This window comes from Pempheris klunzingeri, chromosome 8 (assembly GCF_042242105.1).
Source record: "Pempheris klunzingeri isolate RE-2024b chromosome 8, fPemKlu1.hap1, whole genome shotgun sequence".
NCBI lineage: Eukaryota > Metazoa > Chordata > Actinopteri > Acropomatiformes > Pempheridae > Pempheris > Pempheris klunzingeri.
This window is the reverse complement of record NC_092019.1, coordinates 10,110,774-10,130,072: the sequence shown is the minus strand read 5'-3', so window position 1 is coordinate 10,130,072 and position 19,299 is coordinate 10,110,774. Positions and strand designations below refer to the sequence as shown.

General features: G+C 39.8%; 1 protein-coding gene across 1 annotated transcript in view; it reads left to right on the top strand.

Annotated features, from left to right (window-relative positions):
• Positions 1-19,299, top strand: part of cobl (cordon-bleu WH2 repeat protein) — a 51,805-nt gene that overhangs the window by 22,009 nt on the left and 10,497 nt on the right. Inside the window, exons 9-11 of the mRNA XM_070834969.1 lie at positions 3,034-3,216; positions 13,080-13,686; positions 16,974-17,132. Coding sequence (XP_070691070.1) covers positions 3,034-3,216; positions 13,080-13,686; positions 16,974-17,132 — 949 coding nt within the window. The remainder of the gene's footprint in view (positions 1-3,033; positions 3,217-13,079; positions 13,687-16,973; positions 17,133-19,299) is intronic.

The following is a 19,299-nucleotide window of genomic DNA, read 5'->3' as shown; positions in this document are numbered from 1 at the left end:
TGTCTAGTGGGCATTAATGCAGCTGGGCTTTTTCTCTCTGATATGATTGTTCCTCAGCCATGGACTGTTATCAGACCACACACTTGCATTCGTGCACACCAGCATACACACACATATAGACACACAGTGTTATCAGCCTGAAGGCATCAGATTACCCTACCTTGGCTACATTAGCACTAAAAGCCCAGCCTCTTATCTCTAATTGTTCATTAGGGGCTAAACTACTCTGTGTGTGTGGTCTTAAAACACTAACATGGTCAGAGAGCATCGTGTTATAGGACATTTCTGACAAACTGAAGAAGAGGAAATCTGCTTGTTTTTTACCCCTCTTTTTAAAAAAGATTTTAAAACAAATCAAGGCCTATATTTATCAAGTATCTCAGAGTAGCAAGTCAGCCCTAACCACACTTCTCAGAGTGGCAGGAATTTGGTCCCATTTTTTTTTTTTTTTGCAAATGAATAAAACAATTTTATCAACTTTATTTACAAAGGAAGGTCATTGTATCTGTTCCAACCTCCTAATCACCGCAATGACATGCAGTTTACAGAGGAAACAATTTGTCTCACAACTGCAGAAGCATTTTGTGGACCTCAAAGCTCCAATACCACTTATGTTCAAGAATGTGCCCACCAATAAACATGATTGCACATTACACAAAGTACAAAGTACTTAGCTCATGAACCAAATACTTCCTAAGTACCCTCTAAATTAATATTGCAGACAACTTACGTTCACGTGCAACATATACACTTACAGTTAAAAAATAATTATGGTGCAAAATACAGAGCAGTATCATACATTTGAAGAAAGCAGTTGAACTATCACCTCAGTATTTGTCGTTGCAATACTCCTATTAGTTTTGGTGATAATACTGTTTACTACTAGTACTGTAGATAACTGTAGAATAGCTGAACCATGAAAATCTTGTTTTGATGATGTCTAGTGTCCAGGTCCCATCGACCTTGCTGCAGTGACGTAGAAATGCACTCAAGGATGTATCAGTACACCGTGACATCACTGTTTGGTGGCACACCCAGTACCCGGTGTGGTCAGAGGTGAAGGAGACTTTACACTTTCAATCAGAGAGGGAAGTGAAAAGCTGCTTTTCAGCCTGGTGTTAAGTTATTCCTTAAGTAGCGTGTCACACACCCACAAATTATGCTCTTCTCAATCACATGTTTTTACCTAAGCTTGTAAATCTTCTAAACACATAGAGAACTGCAAGTTGTCATTCATTTAATTTCACACTTCTCAGTGAAGTCAAACAGGGATGTGTGTTTTACATTCTAAGAGGAGAACGTTACCTTGTTCAAAGTAGATGTAGGACAAGTCTCCTCTATGCTGAAGTAAGACTAACTTTCAGTGTGATTAGCAGGGAGGGATTGTGACATCCTAATAGGCCAGTGGAGAATGTTACTTTTGCACATTTGCATGCATGATTTCTAGTGGCATTAGACCTTAAAGCATTAACAGGCATTCCCTTGGTATATGGTATGTTAGGTCATACTCATTATACTCAAGTTCAACAGGTTTCTTTTAAGTTACAAACTTGGTAATTAGGAGGTCACTGTGAGTTTGAGTTCCACCAAATGCAGCAGTACCTTTGTTATAGTTAAATTTTTATCTCTCACTGTTCTGACGGATTTCCGATTGTTTACCAGAGGGAAGGAGTAGAAGAGAGCAGGTGAAAAAGTCAGACAGAGTTCATGTGAATTTTTTGCTTTGAACATCATATTTTTGTGAGGTGAAAGCGAGTCCTTTTTTTTTTTTTTTTTTTTAAGGATTCCAACTGGAAATCACATCAATCCCTCACTTCCAACATTTCTTTTTTGTTCTATCAGCCTCATCCATCCCACCTCCCCCATGCGCTGTTCTTACCCCCGTCAGTCACACAGCACAGTGAAAAGCTGACTGAATGACTGAGTATTTGTATTTGACATTTTTTTCTGCCATAATCTTAGGTTGTGCTGTGTTAATTTGCTTTGTTTCTGTAATGTTGGTGTTTTTTTTTTTTCTACAGATAGACTAGGTGTTATCTTGGTAGTAGTCAGTTTTTGAATATGTTGCTATTTTGTATTCTCACCAGTGGTTAGATGTCAGATGTATTTGGTAAAAATATGTTCTGGTCAATGATGGTTTCTTGCTCAATAGTACAAAAAGTACAAATGTATCTTGGTACCTCTCTGTCTCTTTAGGCTCAGTGCAATAAAATGTTATTTTGCATCCTGTAACAATCACATTGTCAGCAACAGGCAAATGTGAAATGTCCCCAATGTGGAAAGAAACTGCAGACTTGCCTACTGGACTGCTCTCTTAAAGGCCTTTTTTTTTTCCAGAAGTACTGTTCCTTTCCCATCCCTCCCCACTGTGAGATGTTCTAACCTTGTGTCCAATTAATTCCAATGACCTGAACTTTATGTTCCTTCTTGCTCTGCTATTATGCTGTATCCAGACATTGTCTGAACGCATCAATTAATCTGCTTTTAAACACTTTTCTTCATTTAAATCATGGGGGTGTGAGTCGTGGTTTTGTTCCCCCGTTGTGCCAAGGCTCTGTACCAAGCTGAGCCATGGGGAGATTTAGATTTTCAGGAGCACTTTGGGCTCTCTTTGATCAGATATTTAAAACAATTTTTTGTTCCAATGCTTTTGTCAGGAGCAGCCACCCTTTGAAAATGTGGTTGCGCTTTCAACTTGGTTAGATAGATGTTGCATTAATTGTTGTGACTGAAGAATGAACTTTACTTTGAGAAATGTGTGCATGTGCTGCCGTTTTAAATTGAATACACTGTAACTGAGGGAAGTGGAGATCTCCCTCTGAGATTAGTTTAAAAATTAATGTAGATATGAAATAAATTCTTATAATGCACAGTAACAAAGTGTATGCCTGTTACTCAGTGGTAATGTGTCTGTCACTTGAAAATAATAGCAAAATGTCCTGAAAGCATTTCTACATTCACTCATTTGTTCATATGTGAAGTTAAATACATATTTGTCAGTCTAACTTCACTCCCTTTATTTTTGACCTACAGGGTCTTTCCACAGTGTCAAGGGTTCCCAGCATAGACGATCGGCCCAGCACCTTGGGCCAGTCTCAGTCGGTTGTGAACATACCCAGGATGTCTCCCAAGGCTGACACCGTGAAGAGGAGGGCCCCGGCACTCCCAGGGGCCGCAGCACCCACCATGGGACACACTAACTTTGAGAGTTATCAGGTGAGGGGATAAAAAAGCTGTGTTGAATTAGCATGTATTTGATTTAGTCACAGCGATGAAATGATACCGTGAATTGTAAGAGCGTCATGGTTAATTTCATAGATAATTTCAGTTATTTGCATCATGATTTGAAATGTGACTCTTGTTCCACTGTAAAACCTAATATGTGTCCAGTGTGGTAAAAGCACCAATTCATATCTGTAGATCACACATGAAAATGCTTGTTTTTGTATGAAGACTTACAGCATTCACACATAAATTCCAAAAGCAATGTGTAATTGGGATTATACACAACACACAAGCTTTTATTTTAGAAAAGCTGCTGTTATGTAAAATATCTGCATCCCTCAGCTCTCATGATTTACCTGAAGTAGCACATCTGAAAGCAGCAGTCTGTTTGATGCAGGCTTTCCTTTGGGTGTTTTGGCCTGAGGTTCAGCTCCTCAAGGTCAGAGTGACCTGTATCGTCTACATTAGAGCAACAGCTCCCTGCAGTCTCATTATAGTGTTATGGCGGCATGCTGGGAAATGTTGTTTAGCAACCAACATCCTTCCTCCCTCCCTCTGATAATAAGTTGTGTTTATTTGGAAGAGCTAGTGTTCTTGATGGATGTTGTGTTCTCAGGGCGGCATGGAGAATGGTGTTATCCTCCTTAGCTTAATTGACTAAACCGAAGTGAGCATGGATGAACAGAAAACATTTCTAAGAAATGGTGTGTGATGAGAAAAATAAGTTACTGAATATGCTGCAAATACAAGCCGGAATGATCTGATTCACAATGTGTCTTGCTCTTTAAAGTATCTTTATTGAAAGCAACAAAGGTGGTCTGTGATTGAAAAATGCAACAAAAAACACACATATCATAATTATAATAGATTATAATTATGATAGATATGGCCATATGTTCTTTTCTTTTTGCAGTGCATTGTGACTCTGGTGAGAAGCGCCTTCTAACTGTTGTGACTCGAACTGCAAATTTTAGCTGCACAGGAGGGGTCAGTAATTTATCTGTCCACCTGTCAGACTAAGTGTTATGACAGACACCAAAGCTGAAATACTGAGACACCAGTAGGAGTCACAAGGGCAGCTTCTCAGGACAGGAGTTGGGAAGGTCATCTGAGGACTTAATGGCTAGTCTAATAATAGATTTCTCCATCTCGCTCGTATGCCTTTTCTGAACTGTTACCCTGTCTGAAGTCTCATGTATATTCATTTACATCCACACATTGCAAGGTCATACTGCAGTGCAAAACACCTCATGTTCCACCTCTCTGTTTTCTAGTGTTGCTTTTTGAGCAGAGATTGAAGATGCTGTTAATGTATTTTCTTGTCTTATCAACCATTCAGCCTCAGGCCAATAAGTGACAGCATTTTCCAAATGTGTATATCTATCTCTATGTAGGAAAAACAAGAGTCTGTAAAAGGCTGTAATTAATGGGACTCCTATGTTGATTTCATATGCAATTTTAACATTTAACTGGTCAACATATTGATTGATTGATAAAGGAAAATTGATTGAAAGTTTAAATTATTGATCAAATGTTTTTTTTGGGTTTTTTTTTCATAAGGAAGTTATATGTGATTAGCCAGTGTCACCTGAGTACACGACTGAGGTGTCAGGTGTTCAAAGATTAGCCTTGCCTTTGTTTGTTGTGTGAACGTGATTAGAAGGGATTTCGCTTCATGACATGACATGAAGGGTGGCATAGCAGCCAAGTCTTATCAGGATAGTTTCTTAGAGGCATTGGCATTAAAGAGCTCTGCATGACTTGGATCTTTGGAACAATTGTACTTGTCAAATCTAATCACATCACAATCAGAATCCAAGTTGTACTTTCACATTTACTGAAAATTTGGCAGTGTAATTGCTGGAAGCAGTATTAAGCTACACTAGGAGAAATGCTCATCAGTAGAGGAGCACATCATCTTCAAAGTTCCACTGAAAACATCTGTCATGCTATACTTTTAAAATCTAGTTCAGTTAACATGGGGATGCATTGGAAGTGGGCCAGCTCGCCTGGCAGAACTCACACACAATTGATCACCAAGTGTGCAGTTTGCTTTTATATATGTGCATGTATGTGTGTGTTTAAGATGGAAGAAGATTAGGCACATGATAGCAGGTTATCTGAGGACAGCTTTTATGATGACTGTCCTCATTATAGACCTCCCTCTGTGCCGAACAAGCTTAGGTGGTCATTTGTGACTTACAGGATACAGTGATGAACAATGACATCATAATATAAGCTATAAGGATGATGAGATTGTTCTAATGAAGCTAAATGCTGCGAATAGCCTTTGGAGATCACTAAGGGCGGTCATTTAAATCATAGTCGGAACATAGTTTGATTAACATCATCGACAACGTTAGAATCTCTTTATGGTCAACTTTGGAAATATTGGTCGAATTTAGGACCACATTTTAGGGCAAGATTTACAGCCTCTGTGTATCTATGCTATGTCCCTTTACATTAATATTTCTAATGTAGGTGACATTAGAATTGAAGCTAAATTTATATTTAATGTACATTTACAGCAAGTTACCATAAGCAGCATTGTATGCTATTGTTGGTAGTAATGAAAGTTGATTTTTGACCTTTTTGATGTCTGAGAGACAGGATGCTACATACAGTAGAGGGAATGGGAAAAAGCGACAGCACTAAAACAGATGGCACAGTATTCCAGGAAGAGTGCAAAGTCATCTTCGAGAATCAGATGTTTTGTCGTCACGGAGTCAGAAGTTTACAGTTATTTTTCTTAAGCTTTACAATCAACAATCTGTGTCTGTCTGTATGAGAGAAGTACTGAATTGAATTATGTTTTGGAACATTGAGTTCAGAGAAACACAACCTTGTCCTTTTTGGTGGGAGATCAAGAAGGGGGGTTCCTCCATCAGTGATAGGCAATCTGTTATTTTGGTTTGGAAAGGAAGCCATGTCTACATTGCCTCTTGTGATAAAGGCGTTCAGAGGAATTCTGAGCTTTCTGCTTCGCTGCTCTTTAACAGAAGGTGCTTCTTGAGTAAGTGCATTTGTGCTCATGTGTTGTTTGTGCAGGAAGACTGAAAAATAAAGAACAACAACAACTGAAGCAGAGAATTAGAGAAAGGATAAAGGGCAAAAGGGAGAAACTGAGTGATTTAGAGGGTCACAGAGAGAGGCAGAGGCTGAGAAAGGTAACATCAGGTCATTATGAGGGTTTTACATGTGTGTGTTTGGATTGTGCAACATTAACAATGTATAAGCGCTGGGATCATGTTTCCAAAATGCAGTACAGCATGAAATCTTGTTGGCACCACTCTCACCTTGCGAAAGGTGAGAGTGGTTTCCCAACTAGGGAAAAGTTCAACAGAGGACAAGCAGCATTAAAGAGCAGAAGGTGAAGGAGTAATTTGATTACTGGCAGTAGGCATGCTGTCTTTGAGTCTCTAATATATATAGTCTTTTTTATTGCTCTGTCACTGCTCCCATATTTTATTTTGAACTCCTGTCACCAAACAAAGAAGCAAATTCAAGTTTCACGTTCACGTTTCTGCCTACATTACTCAGTGGACTAATAACTAACTAATCTCCCTGGACTTCTCAGGACTTTTGGTGAGCATGTATGAGAACCTGGAAAGACATTAAAAAATTGATTTATAATATACCCAATCAAGCAAGCCAAAGGGGGACAGAAAGTCATTTGGAGTAAGTCATAACTCACATCACATCTGTTTGCTGAGACAAGTGAACCCTGATGTGGGAATTAAAATGTGATGACTGTCTCACAGTTGAAAGAACACCAATAAACGAGATTCAATTCTCAAGGGAAATCCAGTTGCCAGATCTGACAAAGAATTCCAATGATATTGTTCAGTGTTTGCTGATCAGATCTTAATTATGACAGTTTGGAGTGCCATAAGGGACAGAAGTATAATTTTTGTATTTCTCTTTTTTTGTATGCTTTCTGTTTGGTTTAAACTACATCTTATTGTCCCTGAGACGGCTGTCTGGATGTGTGTGCTGATGTATGTATTCAGCTGTGCATGTGTGTCAAATATGGCAGTCAGAGCTCTCTAACCAAAACTGCCCTCACAGTTTTCTGTGTTGCATGAATTGGTTTTTTGTGCATGCTGCATTCCTGCCTGTGTCTGTGTGGTTTCTTGATTGATCAAGTTGGCTACGTTTTTCTTCCTGATGATCTGTCACTCTGTAAAAATAGAGAGTTGGCAGCTGAGGGAGGCTTGTTTTTCACAGCCATCCATCAGTCCTGTAGCTGCCTACAACGGTAGCTAACTTTAATCTGCTTTAATGCACAGCTCTGGTTCAATCAGCCAGACAAAACACAAGTTGTTACTGGATCTGTTCAGTAGTGAGCATTCCTGTAAGGATTCTTGTTCTCTTTTTCTTCTTTGTTTTGCTATCCATCCGTCATTTGTATCTTTCAATAATTTTTTGTTCCCCCTTGATATCAGCTTTTCTTTTGCTGCACAACCTCTGTTTTGTCTCTTTTGTCAACTGGTCACAGCTTCGCCCAATGAATACACCTCCCACTTTACAACTAACAAAACAGAGGTCAGCCTCACTGCTGTTGGGTTTTATCGCTGTTATTGGTTTTATTTGTGGTTAAATAGGCTCAGCCTTGTTCAGATAAGAATCTTTGAGAGAACAAGAGAGCAAAACAAGGGACTGTAAAAGTAGGAAAGCAGTGCAAAGACAGAAAGAAGGAAGGTAACCCTGGGTGTTCCTGTGGTGAAATGTCAATAGAGGTTTGGAAAGATGGAGAGTAGGATGTTTGCCCATTTGCCACATGGCTCCACTGTATCTCTCCACATATTCTGAGGGAACAAAACATTTGTTTTCAGAATCAGTTGGGAGCAAAGAATAAAGGAGGCTTGTGCTGCCAAAGCAAACAGGCAGCCCTTCCTCCGTTCATCTCTTATCCTCATCCTTCATCCTTCCTTTAGAGCTGCTGTTTTTGTTAATTTCTGCTGCAGCTGAAAACAGCAGGTGCTCTGGCTCCAGTAAGCTTATGCACATTTTACATATGCCTTCAAAAGGGCTTTGATGTAACTGACAAAAAGATGTTCATGTAATACTTTATGTCCTGATTAGTGTTAGTCTTTTCCTGTTTCCTGTGTTTTCCTGGATATTCTAACTATTACTAAAGTATAGGATTGGTCATTAGTGGTGGTTTAACATTCTAACATGTGAAAACAAGATATTTTACAGGTTTTTTGTTGTCTTTTTATTATGCGGTGTGAGTTTAAAGTTGAGTTCTGTTTTGCAATCAACACTTACCTAATTTACTCTTACATGTATGGTGTTATTGAAATTGTCATTGTCATACATGCCTACTGACAACATAAATACTATTTTTATTAATGTACGACATGTCCTGTATACTGTGTGTCTACTTAGTCTGGTAGTTGTGATGACTGTAGGTGGGCACTGTAAGCTTTCTATTCTTATGCACTGACCTTGAAGATTGTGAAAGTGTGAGTTAGTGGCCTGGAATAGGGGCACACGTCACCCTGCCATGCTGCCTATGTAGGACAGGATCTGTTTGCACTTGAAGCTGTCAAAACATCTTATGTATGAAATCAGCCAGGACAGATGGGACAAACAAATTAAGTGAATGTGTGTTTGTGTCAGTCTCAAACAGTTTGTGGCTGTGTGGTTGGAGGTGTGTGTGTGTGTGTGTGTGTGTGTTTGAGTTAGGATTTCTCTAAACATGTGGATATTTATATATTGCAGTTTTAGGGAGGTAATCATTGATCTGTTGTTGTCATTATTATTATTTATAGATTATTATTATTATATATTATCATAATCATAAGGCAATCAGGGAGTACCCGTTGTTGTACACACCACATATAAAGGTAATCTGATTATCTTTTGTTGCTTTTATGACTTCCAGAGTACACAGAATGTCCTGTAACAGTAAATTTCTGTAGAAGTTTCAACACCTCTGTAAATAATTCAAGTACATGTGTTTTGTGCAAATAAATAGTATATATGTAACCTAATAACAAGTCATTTGTCTGACACTTAAAGAGTTAGAACTTTAGCTTTTTTAACTTAGTTAGAAAAATATCTGACAGATTTTTACTATAGCTAAACAGCATTTTCATTAATAGCTAAATATACTATAGTGTAAGTGTTTCCTATAAAATTGAAATTAGCAAAAGCACATTATTTATTTATTGTAGGTGTGTTACGCTAATCTCTGACCCAAAACTCGCTGTGTATATGAACATCACTGTAAATGTAGAGAAAAGGGGAAGAAAACATTTCAGTGGGTTAGTAGGACAAAGTGAATGACAATGGAACTGGGTCAGCCATGTGTCTCCTTATCCTTAGCTAGCCTCTTGTATGCCCCCCTTTCACACACACATTGTGAAGACTTTTAACATAAAACTCTTCACCATACATCCCACACACCGACACATGATCATCATAACATACACACAAGAAATATCCCTAACACACGCTAACTGTCTTCCAGCTTACTGTTAAGATGTTTATGACCTCGGTACCCTCTCAAGCTTGAGACAGTTCAGTCGCTATTATTATCTCTGGCACGCACATACATATACATACATCTGCGTACACACATGCATATATGAATGCAGTCATGCATGTTGATATGCACAAGCACACACGTATACAGTGTAACCCCCTCTCATACACACACATACTCTCACATACACATACACACATTCCACATTAGCGCTGTAATGTTTTGCTCCGTCACAAAGCCCCTCACCCATCAAGAGTCCTTCGAAACAACTGATGAATGGTCACGCAACAGGTTGAAGCCTCCATGGGTGGCCCTATCTGATCAACATGCTCCAACATGGGGCCCTTCGCCTCTCAAACCATAGAGTGGAAAATTAAATGGACACACCAGACTGTCCTGGCATGGCCTTCTATGTGCTCTTATGAAAAGGTGCATTCACTTTAAATATACCCATCTCCACATTTGTCGTGTTGTTTCTCATTCATTCTTTAGTCAGAGCCCTCATAAAACCAAATAAGGAGAGAGAAAAAATCTATTGTCTATTCAAAGAACCATGTTGGTGGATAAAAACTGTGTGTTCAGGATGTGTGCATGTTGTGTGTTAAACGGTTAAATTGGCCAAAACAATGAGAATGAAATATATTTGTTTCATTTTCTCTTCTACCTTTTAGTTTAGTTATCCTTGTCTGCATAATGAAAAAGATAAACAAAACTGCAGCATTTTTAGAGCAGAGATTATCTCCGTAAAGCACCGTTTGTGAGGCAAAAACACAGCAGAGAACAGGAAAGCTGTAATTAAGTTGTAAGATAAGCTGTAACCTGTTTGTAGAGTGACTGTAGACCAAACAAAATCACATTGGCAGGGAAACAAGGAAGTCGGATAGTAAGATGTTGGCTGATGAAGCTCCTGCATCCTTTCTTACTCATCAGAAAAATATGGACTCCTGGTGACTTGTTGATTGTGTTGAGGGTCTTCGCCTTATTTGAGCTCTGTAGATATTTAATACACCAGCAAATGATCCATCAATCTGGTTCCTTGTGATAATAAAAAACCTGAACTTTTGAATGTTCATCTTTGTCTCAGTAAGATTGTCTGCCCAAATAAAATCCATGTGTTTAATCAGTTTCAAAACCAGTAAATGGGAACGCAAAGAGGTGTTAAGCATCTCGGTGGATTCACATGTATGGATTTTTTATCACTCTGCCAGCTTTAAAGAACTGCTCTGCAGTGAACTCATCACTCATTACGCAACTTTGCATTGATTTCGTTTGACATTGTTTCTGCCTGTGATTTGATGCAACATGACTTCACTGTGCTTACGCTGTCACGACTTGAGAATCCACTTGATACTTTAGCTGTCTTTTGCTTTGTTGTGACTTGACTTGTGATTTCAAGGTTGACTTGAGACATGAGCAAAAGTTTTAAGATCCAGCCTCTGGCTTGCAGCAATACATGGGTAGATTTTGAAAAAGAGTTTTCTTTTCTCTATTTATGATAACACCATCTTTCCTGACAATATACGGCTATTCTCCTCTGTGTAACACGACTCAGAAAAAGCTGCTACAAATTTAACATCAGGACACTACACACATAAACACAATGTGTTCATAATCATATTACATAGTCAGTTTAACTTAATGTATAGTGTGACCTTGAATGTGGTATAATACACAGTCTTGAGTCTTGGCTTCAGTCTCTAACAATCTTAAGTACATGCTGCTCTCCCAGTCATGGCGCCAATAAGCCCATGAGAGCAACGCACACTTAACCCTGCAACCCTTAACAACTCCCTAATCCATACACCCCAGCTCAGCCTGAGATATGAGATATACTGTTCCTTCTCTTGTGTGTGCACATGTATGCATATGTGAGACTGTGTATGTGCTTGTACAGTCACACAGAAAAGTATGTGTGTATGTGCATGTGTGTTGCTGCCACAGATCTTTTCCTTTCATAGCAGGGCTTGGCTGCAGTCTTATGTTTCACTCTGCAGGGAACACACACATAAACATAGCAAGCACACACACCACAAACACACGCGCGCACATGCACACACACACACACACACGCAAACGCGCACGCACACACACACACACACATGCTCACACTCACATCTATCTTCATAGGCAAGTCACTCATCCATTTCAGGTTCAACTTTGGCCCACATCCACTGGTATGTCTGTATTCATGTATGTATGAATGCCGAAGAGGGAGACCGAGGAAGAGAAAGACAACCAATGGGGGGGCCATTTGGATTTCCATAGCATGCCATGCAGTGAGTTCATTGAGTTCACATGTGTGAACTCAGTTCGCCTGCAGAAAGGCAAGGTGGCCTGATCTCTCCCTTGTCCTGCTGCATGATGCAACGCTACATGCAACTCTGGGCATGTTCTCTGTTGAGTTTCAGTGTGAAGAAAAGTTGAACGCGGCAGCAGTAATTGGGATTTTTTAGAAATAAGGACAACTGCACTGTTGAAACCTGCCCACAGCACTTTAAAATTGATTCTTAGAAAACTGACTTCACAGAGAGTGCGAGAGTGCACAGGAGGGTGTGGATGGTCTCATCTCCGTGTGCAATAAGAAAGAGAATTTTCTAGTCACGAGTTTGTCGATGATTCACAGTTTTACCTTATACTTTATCTCTCTCTCCCGTTCCTCCATTCTTTCCTGCAACCTTATATCTCAAACCCCTGCCCCCTATTAGTCTGGATTTGTTAGTCATTATGAAAAATTATGAAAAACATAGTATTAATGTTATGAAACATCAATTGGCAGATTGTTGTTTTGTTGAGCCACTTGTTCAGTTTGAGACAAATATAACATGATATCATTTTTCTGTATCAGTGATTTCTTGCCTAAGTGAATGAAGTTGTACCATGCCAATGACTGTGCTTGAGTGAACTGACAAACTGTTGGAGACACAAGAACAACTTGACATGAGTTTTTTTTTTTACACACATAATTACTTTACATAATTTTGTAATAATAGCTGTCACTGGGCTGTCACTTCACCCCCTGAAGACAGCATTAAGTTTGAATAATGGTTGGTGAATAAGAGAAAAAAGACCAGTGAAATACACAAACAGTATCACTATGCACTGTCACAATGCCACTGCATCAAATTAACCGTATCACTGCCAAATGTAATATGTCTTGCTGTTGTTAAAAGGAATGTTGGCACACTGATGAATTTGAAGATTCAGACGCCTGCCAGAACTCCACTCGATTTAATTACTCAGTAGTAAACTTCAGACCTGGTAGACAGGCTGATTAATGGTTAGACCACACACACACATGCACAAAGTGCTCACATTAACTTTCTACTGTCTCTCTCCTTTTCTTTTATTTATTTCCTATCAGATGGGCCTTGGCTCAGAAAGCCAACAGAGGAAAAGAAAGGCCCCTGCCCCTCCTCCTACCCCAGCTTCCATCACCATAAGCTCTGACGACACTTCAGCCACTGCTTCTCCCACCCCTGATATCCAAGCTACAGAAATGCCTACCCCAGCCTTCCGTACCAAGGCAGCACAGTCAACCACCAGCCCTGAGATCACTGTAACACAACCAGTAAAACCAGTACCCTTGAAAACATCAGTACAACCTCCACCTGTGTGCGCTGCCACCCCAACCCCCAGCTCCCCTACCCCAAGCAGCAGCACCACCGACAGCCTGGCTGTCCAGGATTCCAGCTCTGAACTGAGCCACAGCCTCGATGACTCAGAAGCTGACCTTGACCAGGCTGGTTCCTACTGCAGCACACTCTCCAGCAGCACAGTAAGTGGGTCTGCACAGGTCCAGCCTGCTACAAAAAACTCCAGCAGCAGGATGGTGGAATCGGAAAAGGCCAGCAGCAAGGCTGCCGAATTAAGTGAAGAGACGACCTCAGCCAGCAGCTCCAGGTCGGAGATGGAGTCGGCCCTAAATCTAAAACTGGATGAAGTTGAGAGCAACAGACACAGTGCAATGGGTAAATATATATAACATTACATGATAACAGGCACTCAAAAACCTGACACAGACTTCAGAAATAACAGAAAATAGTTCAAAATGTACTCCTAAATTCATTTTTAAACATGCGAAAAAAAATGACAACACCTATTTTATTCTAGCAATTGTTTAACGTCTTTCAGTTGGCAGACTTCTTCTTTACAAATTAAAGACAGAGAGACCAACAATAGTAGACTTTTAAATAAACAACAGATAAGCAACATAAATTATGCCAAATGACAGCTCAGGATATTTACAATAACAAAAGAGACACAGCACCACAGGCAATGAAATGCCTGAGGTAATAAGATGCACCTGTTGTATTTGTAAATCGCTATGATGTATATTATTTTTAGTTTTAGTTCCATCAATTACTCTGTGAATTAGATTTAGATTTAAACCAACAAGCAAAGCACATTTTGACACCAAAGTACACAAAACATTTGTATTCATCTGAGAAAATGAACTTGGCTTTTTTATCACTGAAAACACTCTGTATGTTATGAACTGAGACAATGTGAAGGTGCCTGTAGAGGTTTTCTACCTGTTAGAAAGTGACTCAATGTCTGCCCTGCAGGAATGAACTGTCACTCTGTTCAACGTCTGAAACTTAAACTGTCAAGAATGACGCACATAGCCTGTGTGTATGTGTGTGTGTGTGTGTGTCTGTTTGTGTGTGTGTGCACGTCATGGCTGAAGTACAGGAACTAGTGGAGCTGGTTTCCATCATAGCCCATAAGACAATACGGTCCTTGTCTCTTGCCTGAGCTGATCAATCCCCCACATCATTCTTATCTTTCTTTTGGCTATTTCTCTATCCCCTTCTTTATTATTCTCTGTCTCTCTCTCTGTCTCTCTTTTATATGCATGCAGCCACACACACAAACCTTCAAAGCTGGCAGATACAAAGACAGACATATCCATCATAGGTTTAAACGGGATCTACGTGAACTTTAGTTGGCCTCGTATTGATCTTTATATAACCCAGATCTTTCTCCATAGCAAAGTGAGAGTGCAGCAGAGGGGTGTCTTGTCTGACATGGGCATAGATGTGATAGCTGTAGACCTCAGAAAAGGGATGAGAAAGGTGAGGGTACCAGAGTGGAGTTCAGATAAAGGAGCATGGGAAGGTTTTGGCAGCAGGATGACAGCGTAGCACGGTAGAAACAAGGAGACTTGGGGGTTGGGGAGTTTAAGGAAAGGAGAATGATGGACAGGCAGATGAAAGCAAGCGAAAGAATGAAGCATGAGGACGTTAGTGCTGTAGTCAGGCTAGAACAGACAGCACCAGGATCATTAATACATTTATAGACCCAGCTACTTGTCTTTTTCTCTATCCTGACACTGCTGACGGTGCAGCACTGTCTGTTCTCTTTTGCCTTGACTCTTTCCCTATTTTCAGTCTTCATGCTTTCCCTTTACAATGTGTTCGAAAGTATTCAGTGAGTTAGAGGGATTTGTAGTAAATAGTTTTATTCTGAAAGCCACATTCTCTCCAGTGCTTTTTGTCCTATGCACAAGCTCAACATCAACTTTTTAACTTTTGACATTCAGTGACTATATACTAGATGTTCCTCCGTGCAGCCTGACGACTGCACTTCGTTGTACGTCAAGAGTATGTATTTAGCAGTGAATGAATAGCTGGTATACATGTTAGGGCTAGACAACTACACCCCTGCATGCACAGTATAGGGTGGTGCCCTTATGTTTTTATAGGCAGATGACAGAAAGGTACATGATGCATTTTTGTGAAAAAAAAAAACAATTCGTAAATATTCTTTTCACTAAGGCTTCAGCTCGACGCAGAGAGGTCAGGGTAAAATGTAAATCTTTATATGAAGTCAACACAACCTTCACTGGTTGATATTGACAAAGTGATATAGTACTACTGTTTTTGAGAGACTGTCAAACTGTTATTTATTGGAGTCCCTCAGGCATCAGTGCAGTGAGTTTCTGTGTGTGTTTATGGAGATCTTTATTTTATTTATGATGGAAAAAAGAATCAGCATCAGGGTAATTTTTAGAGTTTTATGGACATGAAAAGAGGATTTGACCATTTAACCACTTACCATTAACATTGTGTGTGTGTGTGTGTGTGTGTCTGTGTGCTCCAGAGGCTATCAAGGTTATGATGGTTATGTTATGTTTATCATCTCAATTCTGCATGCTGTTTCAGTTGTTCCTATTTTCGACAACAGAGTAAACAGATAAAGTTGCACATTGACAGCACCCCTAGCCATGTAAGGACATTTAGGTAGCTACGTTTCAGCAGTGCTGTTTTACAGTAATCACGCTTTTGCCCCCACAGTCCAATATGTTATCCAGACTGACTTTGTCTTATTTGTCAGTCCACCCATCTCCCATGCTTTGTGTATCATAGCCATATGCAGATGTTACACATCTGTATTCAACTACTCTTTAGTTCCTTTCTTACTGCCTCCTCTTTCATTAGCAGCCACATTTTCATTAAGTCAATCTGTACCTATTTTTGGCATGAAATAGGGATGAAATGTTAGGATGTAGGATGTGCCATGGGACGCTGAAACATTTTGCAGCTGTTCTACCTCTGACTGAAGTAGTTCATGAAAGTTTTTGCCTTTTCTGCCAATTTTGGATTTTAAAAATGATATATTGAATTAATGTCATAATTACTTTGAGTCCCAGAAATGTATTAAATTTATTTTAAAAGTATTTGTTAGTAACTGAATAGCAAACAGATGTTAGAAATACTGAAAGCCTCGGTGGCAGAGTATGCAAGGAGGAAATAAAACAACAGTTTCCTCCTGGCACACATTTACTGTTACTGACGTTTTTACTCTTCACTTTTCTTGAAACATTAGCAGAAACTCTATAGACCTTTGTTGCCACAGTTGGGCCCTAGTTAAGTAAACTGTGAAACTCTACAGGAACAATGATAAAAACTAAGAAATTACTGGACTGTAAACACTGGAGTAGCTTACAGTACTTTACATGATAACCTCTATGGCTCAGTAGACAAAGGAACGATTTCTGCCCACAGAAACTCAAACTTCATCACCAGAAAATCCGAGGATAAAGAAGCCATTGTGTGAATAACAGCAGTCTCTAGCATGAAAACACAGAAGCTGAGATGTTGCCAGAATAAATAAAAAACAGCGATCTTGATGATTACATAATATTTTCTGTGCTACTCTCAATTTGATAAGAACGTTTGCTTGTTCAGTCAGATCGTTATGTCATGTTCCTTATTTTTTTACAAACGGTGCCTGCATGCTGTTTCTCCTACAGGAATCACTGATCGACCAGCGCCACTCAAACCTCGTCGTTCCCCGATCCAGGAGCCACCAGAGCTTGTCTTACCCCCTACTCTGTCCTCCCCTCCCATTGAGCCCACAGAAAGCAACTCCCCACAGAGTCTTATGGAGGCAGAGGAAGCTGCTCCCCAGTGTAGGTTCCAGATGGACTGCCTCTCCCTTCCCTTACATCTTGGTCTCTTCTTTCCTAGAGGCTGCTCTCCTGGTTTTCTAACTTTTATTTCATTTGTCTCAATCAGAATTTGTATTTTTGCAACTATCCTTTACAGTCAAACCTTTTTGTGTGCTTGTGTGTGTATGTGTGTGTGTGAATACTGCACAACTGTCCTCACATGCTTTCCATCTCTCCGTCAGCCACCCAGGCGGCTGAGTTGTTAAATGATACCGTGTCCATGTGACATTAAGGTGCTTCTTATCAATAAATGTCAACCTGTGAGCCATGTTATTTCTTATGGGTCCAAAAGGTCAGGGCTTGGGTCAACACCAATCAACTGGAGTGCCTTTTTTGTTGAATTTATACAGCACATGGCCATATATTAGTATAATAGAAGACACTGTTGACTTACGCTGAACCGCTTGTAGGCCAGCTTATATTTCTTTATGTGTTCTCTGCATGACCAGGCTCCATAGCCAAAATACTGTCCTTTTTCATTGCACTGTTTGTTGTTCTCAATTTCTTTCCTTACTTTTAGGTTTTCCTCTGGATGCTGTTCATTGTCATCCCCGCCAAGTGCAATGTTCATGATATATCCATCTCAAGTCTCATCTGTTCTTTTCTTTACCCCCCCCACCCCACACCCTTTATAGTGTACTGCTGTGGGCCTGTGCGTCTGCGCTCCAAACACTCCTGAAGTCTCTCCCTGGCTTGACCCTTCCTTCGTCCTCCAAACCTTTTTCATCAGTTGCCTTTTCCTCGCCTTGGCCTGTGTTATTTCTGCTGGACCGCCCTCTGATCTTCACCACTCTCCTCTCAGTCTTTTGAAATTGTCTATTGTTTCCTCTGCACTCTTATATTTGTTGTCAAAGTCTCATTGCTATCATGATTTTAATTGTCTCATTTCTATTATTTGCTTTCACTTGGTGTCACAATGCCTCATAGGATCCATCTTGCAGCAACCTAATTGCATCTGTCCTTGGGTTTGATACTACCAAGGATAGAACATTTGCTTTGATTTTTTTTCCTCTTTTTTTACAAATGTTTGTATATTCTGTTGGTGGTTTTGCATTTCAGTTTGATCCGCTGGCTGTTATTGATTATGCATGAGATCAGAGCCGAGTTAAAAGTGGACACACAGAATGTGGTCAGAAGACTATACAGTAACAGATGAGCTAAACCCTGGACGTATCGGTTTCAGTGTGATTGATGAATGACAAGCTGAAATGAGGCTATGAGGCAAGGCCATGCGATATCTAACAGCCAATATTTTGGTGATGTGATATCTGCAGATCAATAGTTGGACAGCGTATGTTTCTCTTTCTGTGTCTGGTGTTGTGGCTTGGCTTAGAAATCTGAAACCTGAATGCATGCTGCCTTTGGCAATATTATGGACAGGGTGATCTATCAATGGCATGTTGCTTTTAGGTAGTGGTGCCTCGTGTATTTTGAGTGTGTGAAATAAAAGACCTTTTCCCAAGGAGAGTACCTTTCAGTCCACAAAGAGAATGGCACTATGCAGTGGTTTGTTGTAGAACTTTTTTTTATGATTATTGTGAAGGCTTATAGTTGCATGAATGCTTCACAGCTTGTTTTTAAATGATAGGTAGTCCAGAACAACCTTTCTATTGTGACATCTATGTGAAAATGGAAGGATAATTGTTTGGAGTCCAGAGCAGCAGTATATCACTTGGATCTTTGGCTGGAAAACTACAAGAAACCTGGCTTTGTGTTGTGGAGCACAACTTGTTTACAATCATGTGCACTATATTATTACACAGGTCAGCAAAGTGCAGAAAGCTTTTTTGTGTGTGTGGTGAATGTATTCAGGGAATGGAGCCCTTGTTTTTATCATGACTTGTTCTGTACTATATAAATGCAGCTATTGTGGTTAAAAAAAAAATCAAATAAGAAGAATTGAAGAACATTTTTGAGATGATGATGGTTAATTTTGGCTAGGATTACAGCAATGTACAAGGCAGATCTGATTTAAATTTTTATGTGAAATGTAATTTATCCTCTGCAAGTTTAAAGCCATTGAATTATGGTGCGAATGTGTAGCCTAGTAAGTGAATGTGTACTTGCTGAGCCTGTAGTGTTGTGATGCTGAACAGATTACATGAACACGACCTGTCTGTAAAGGCAA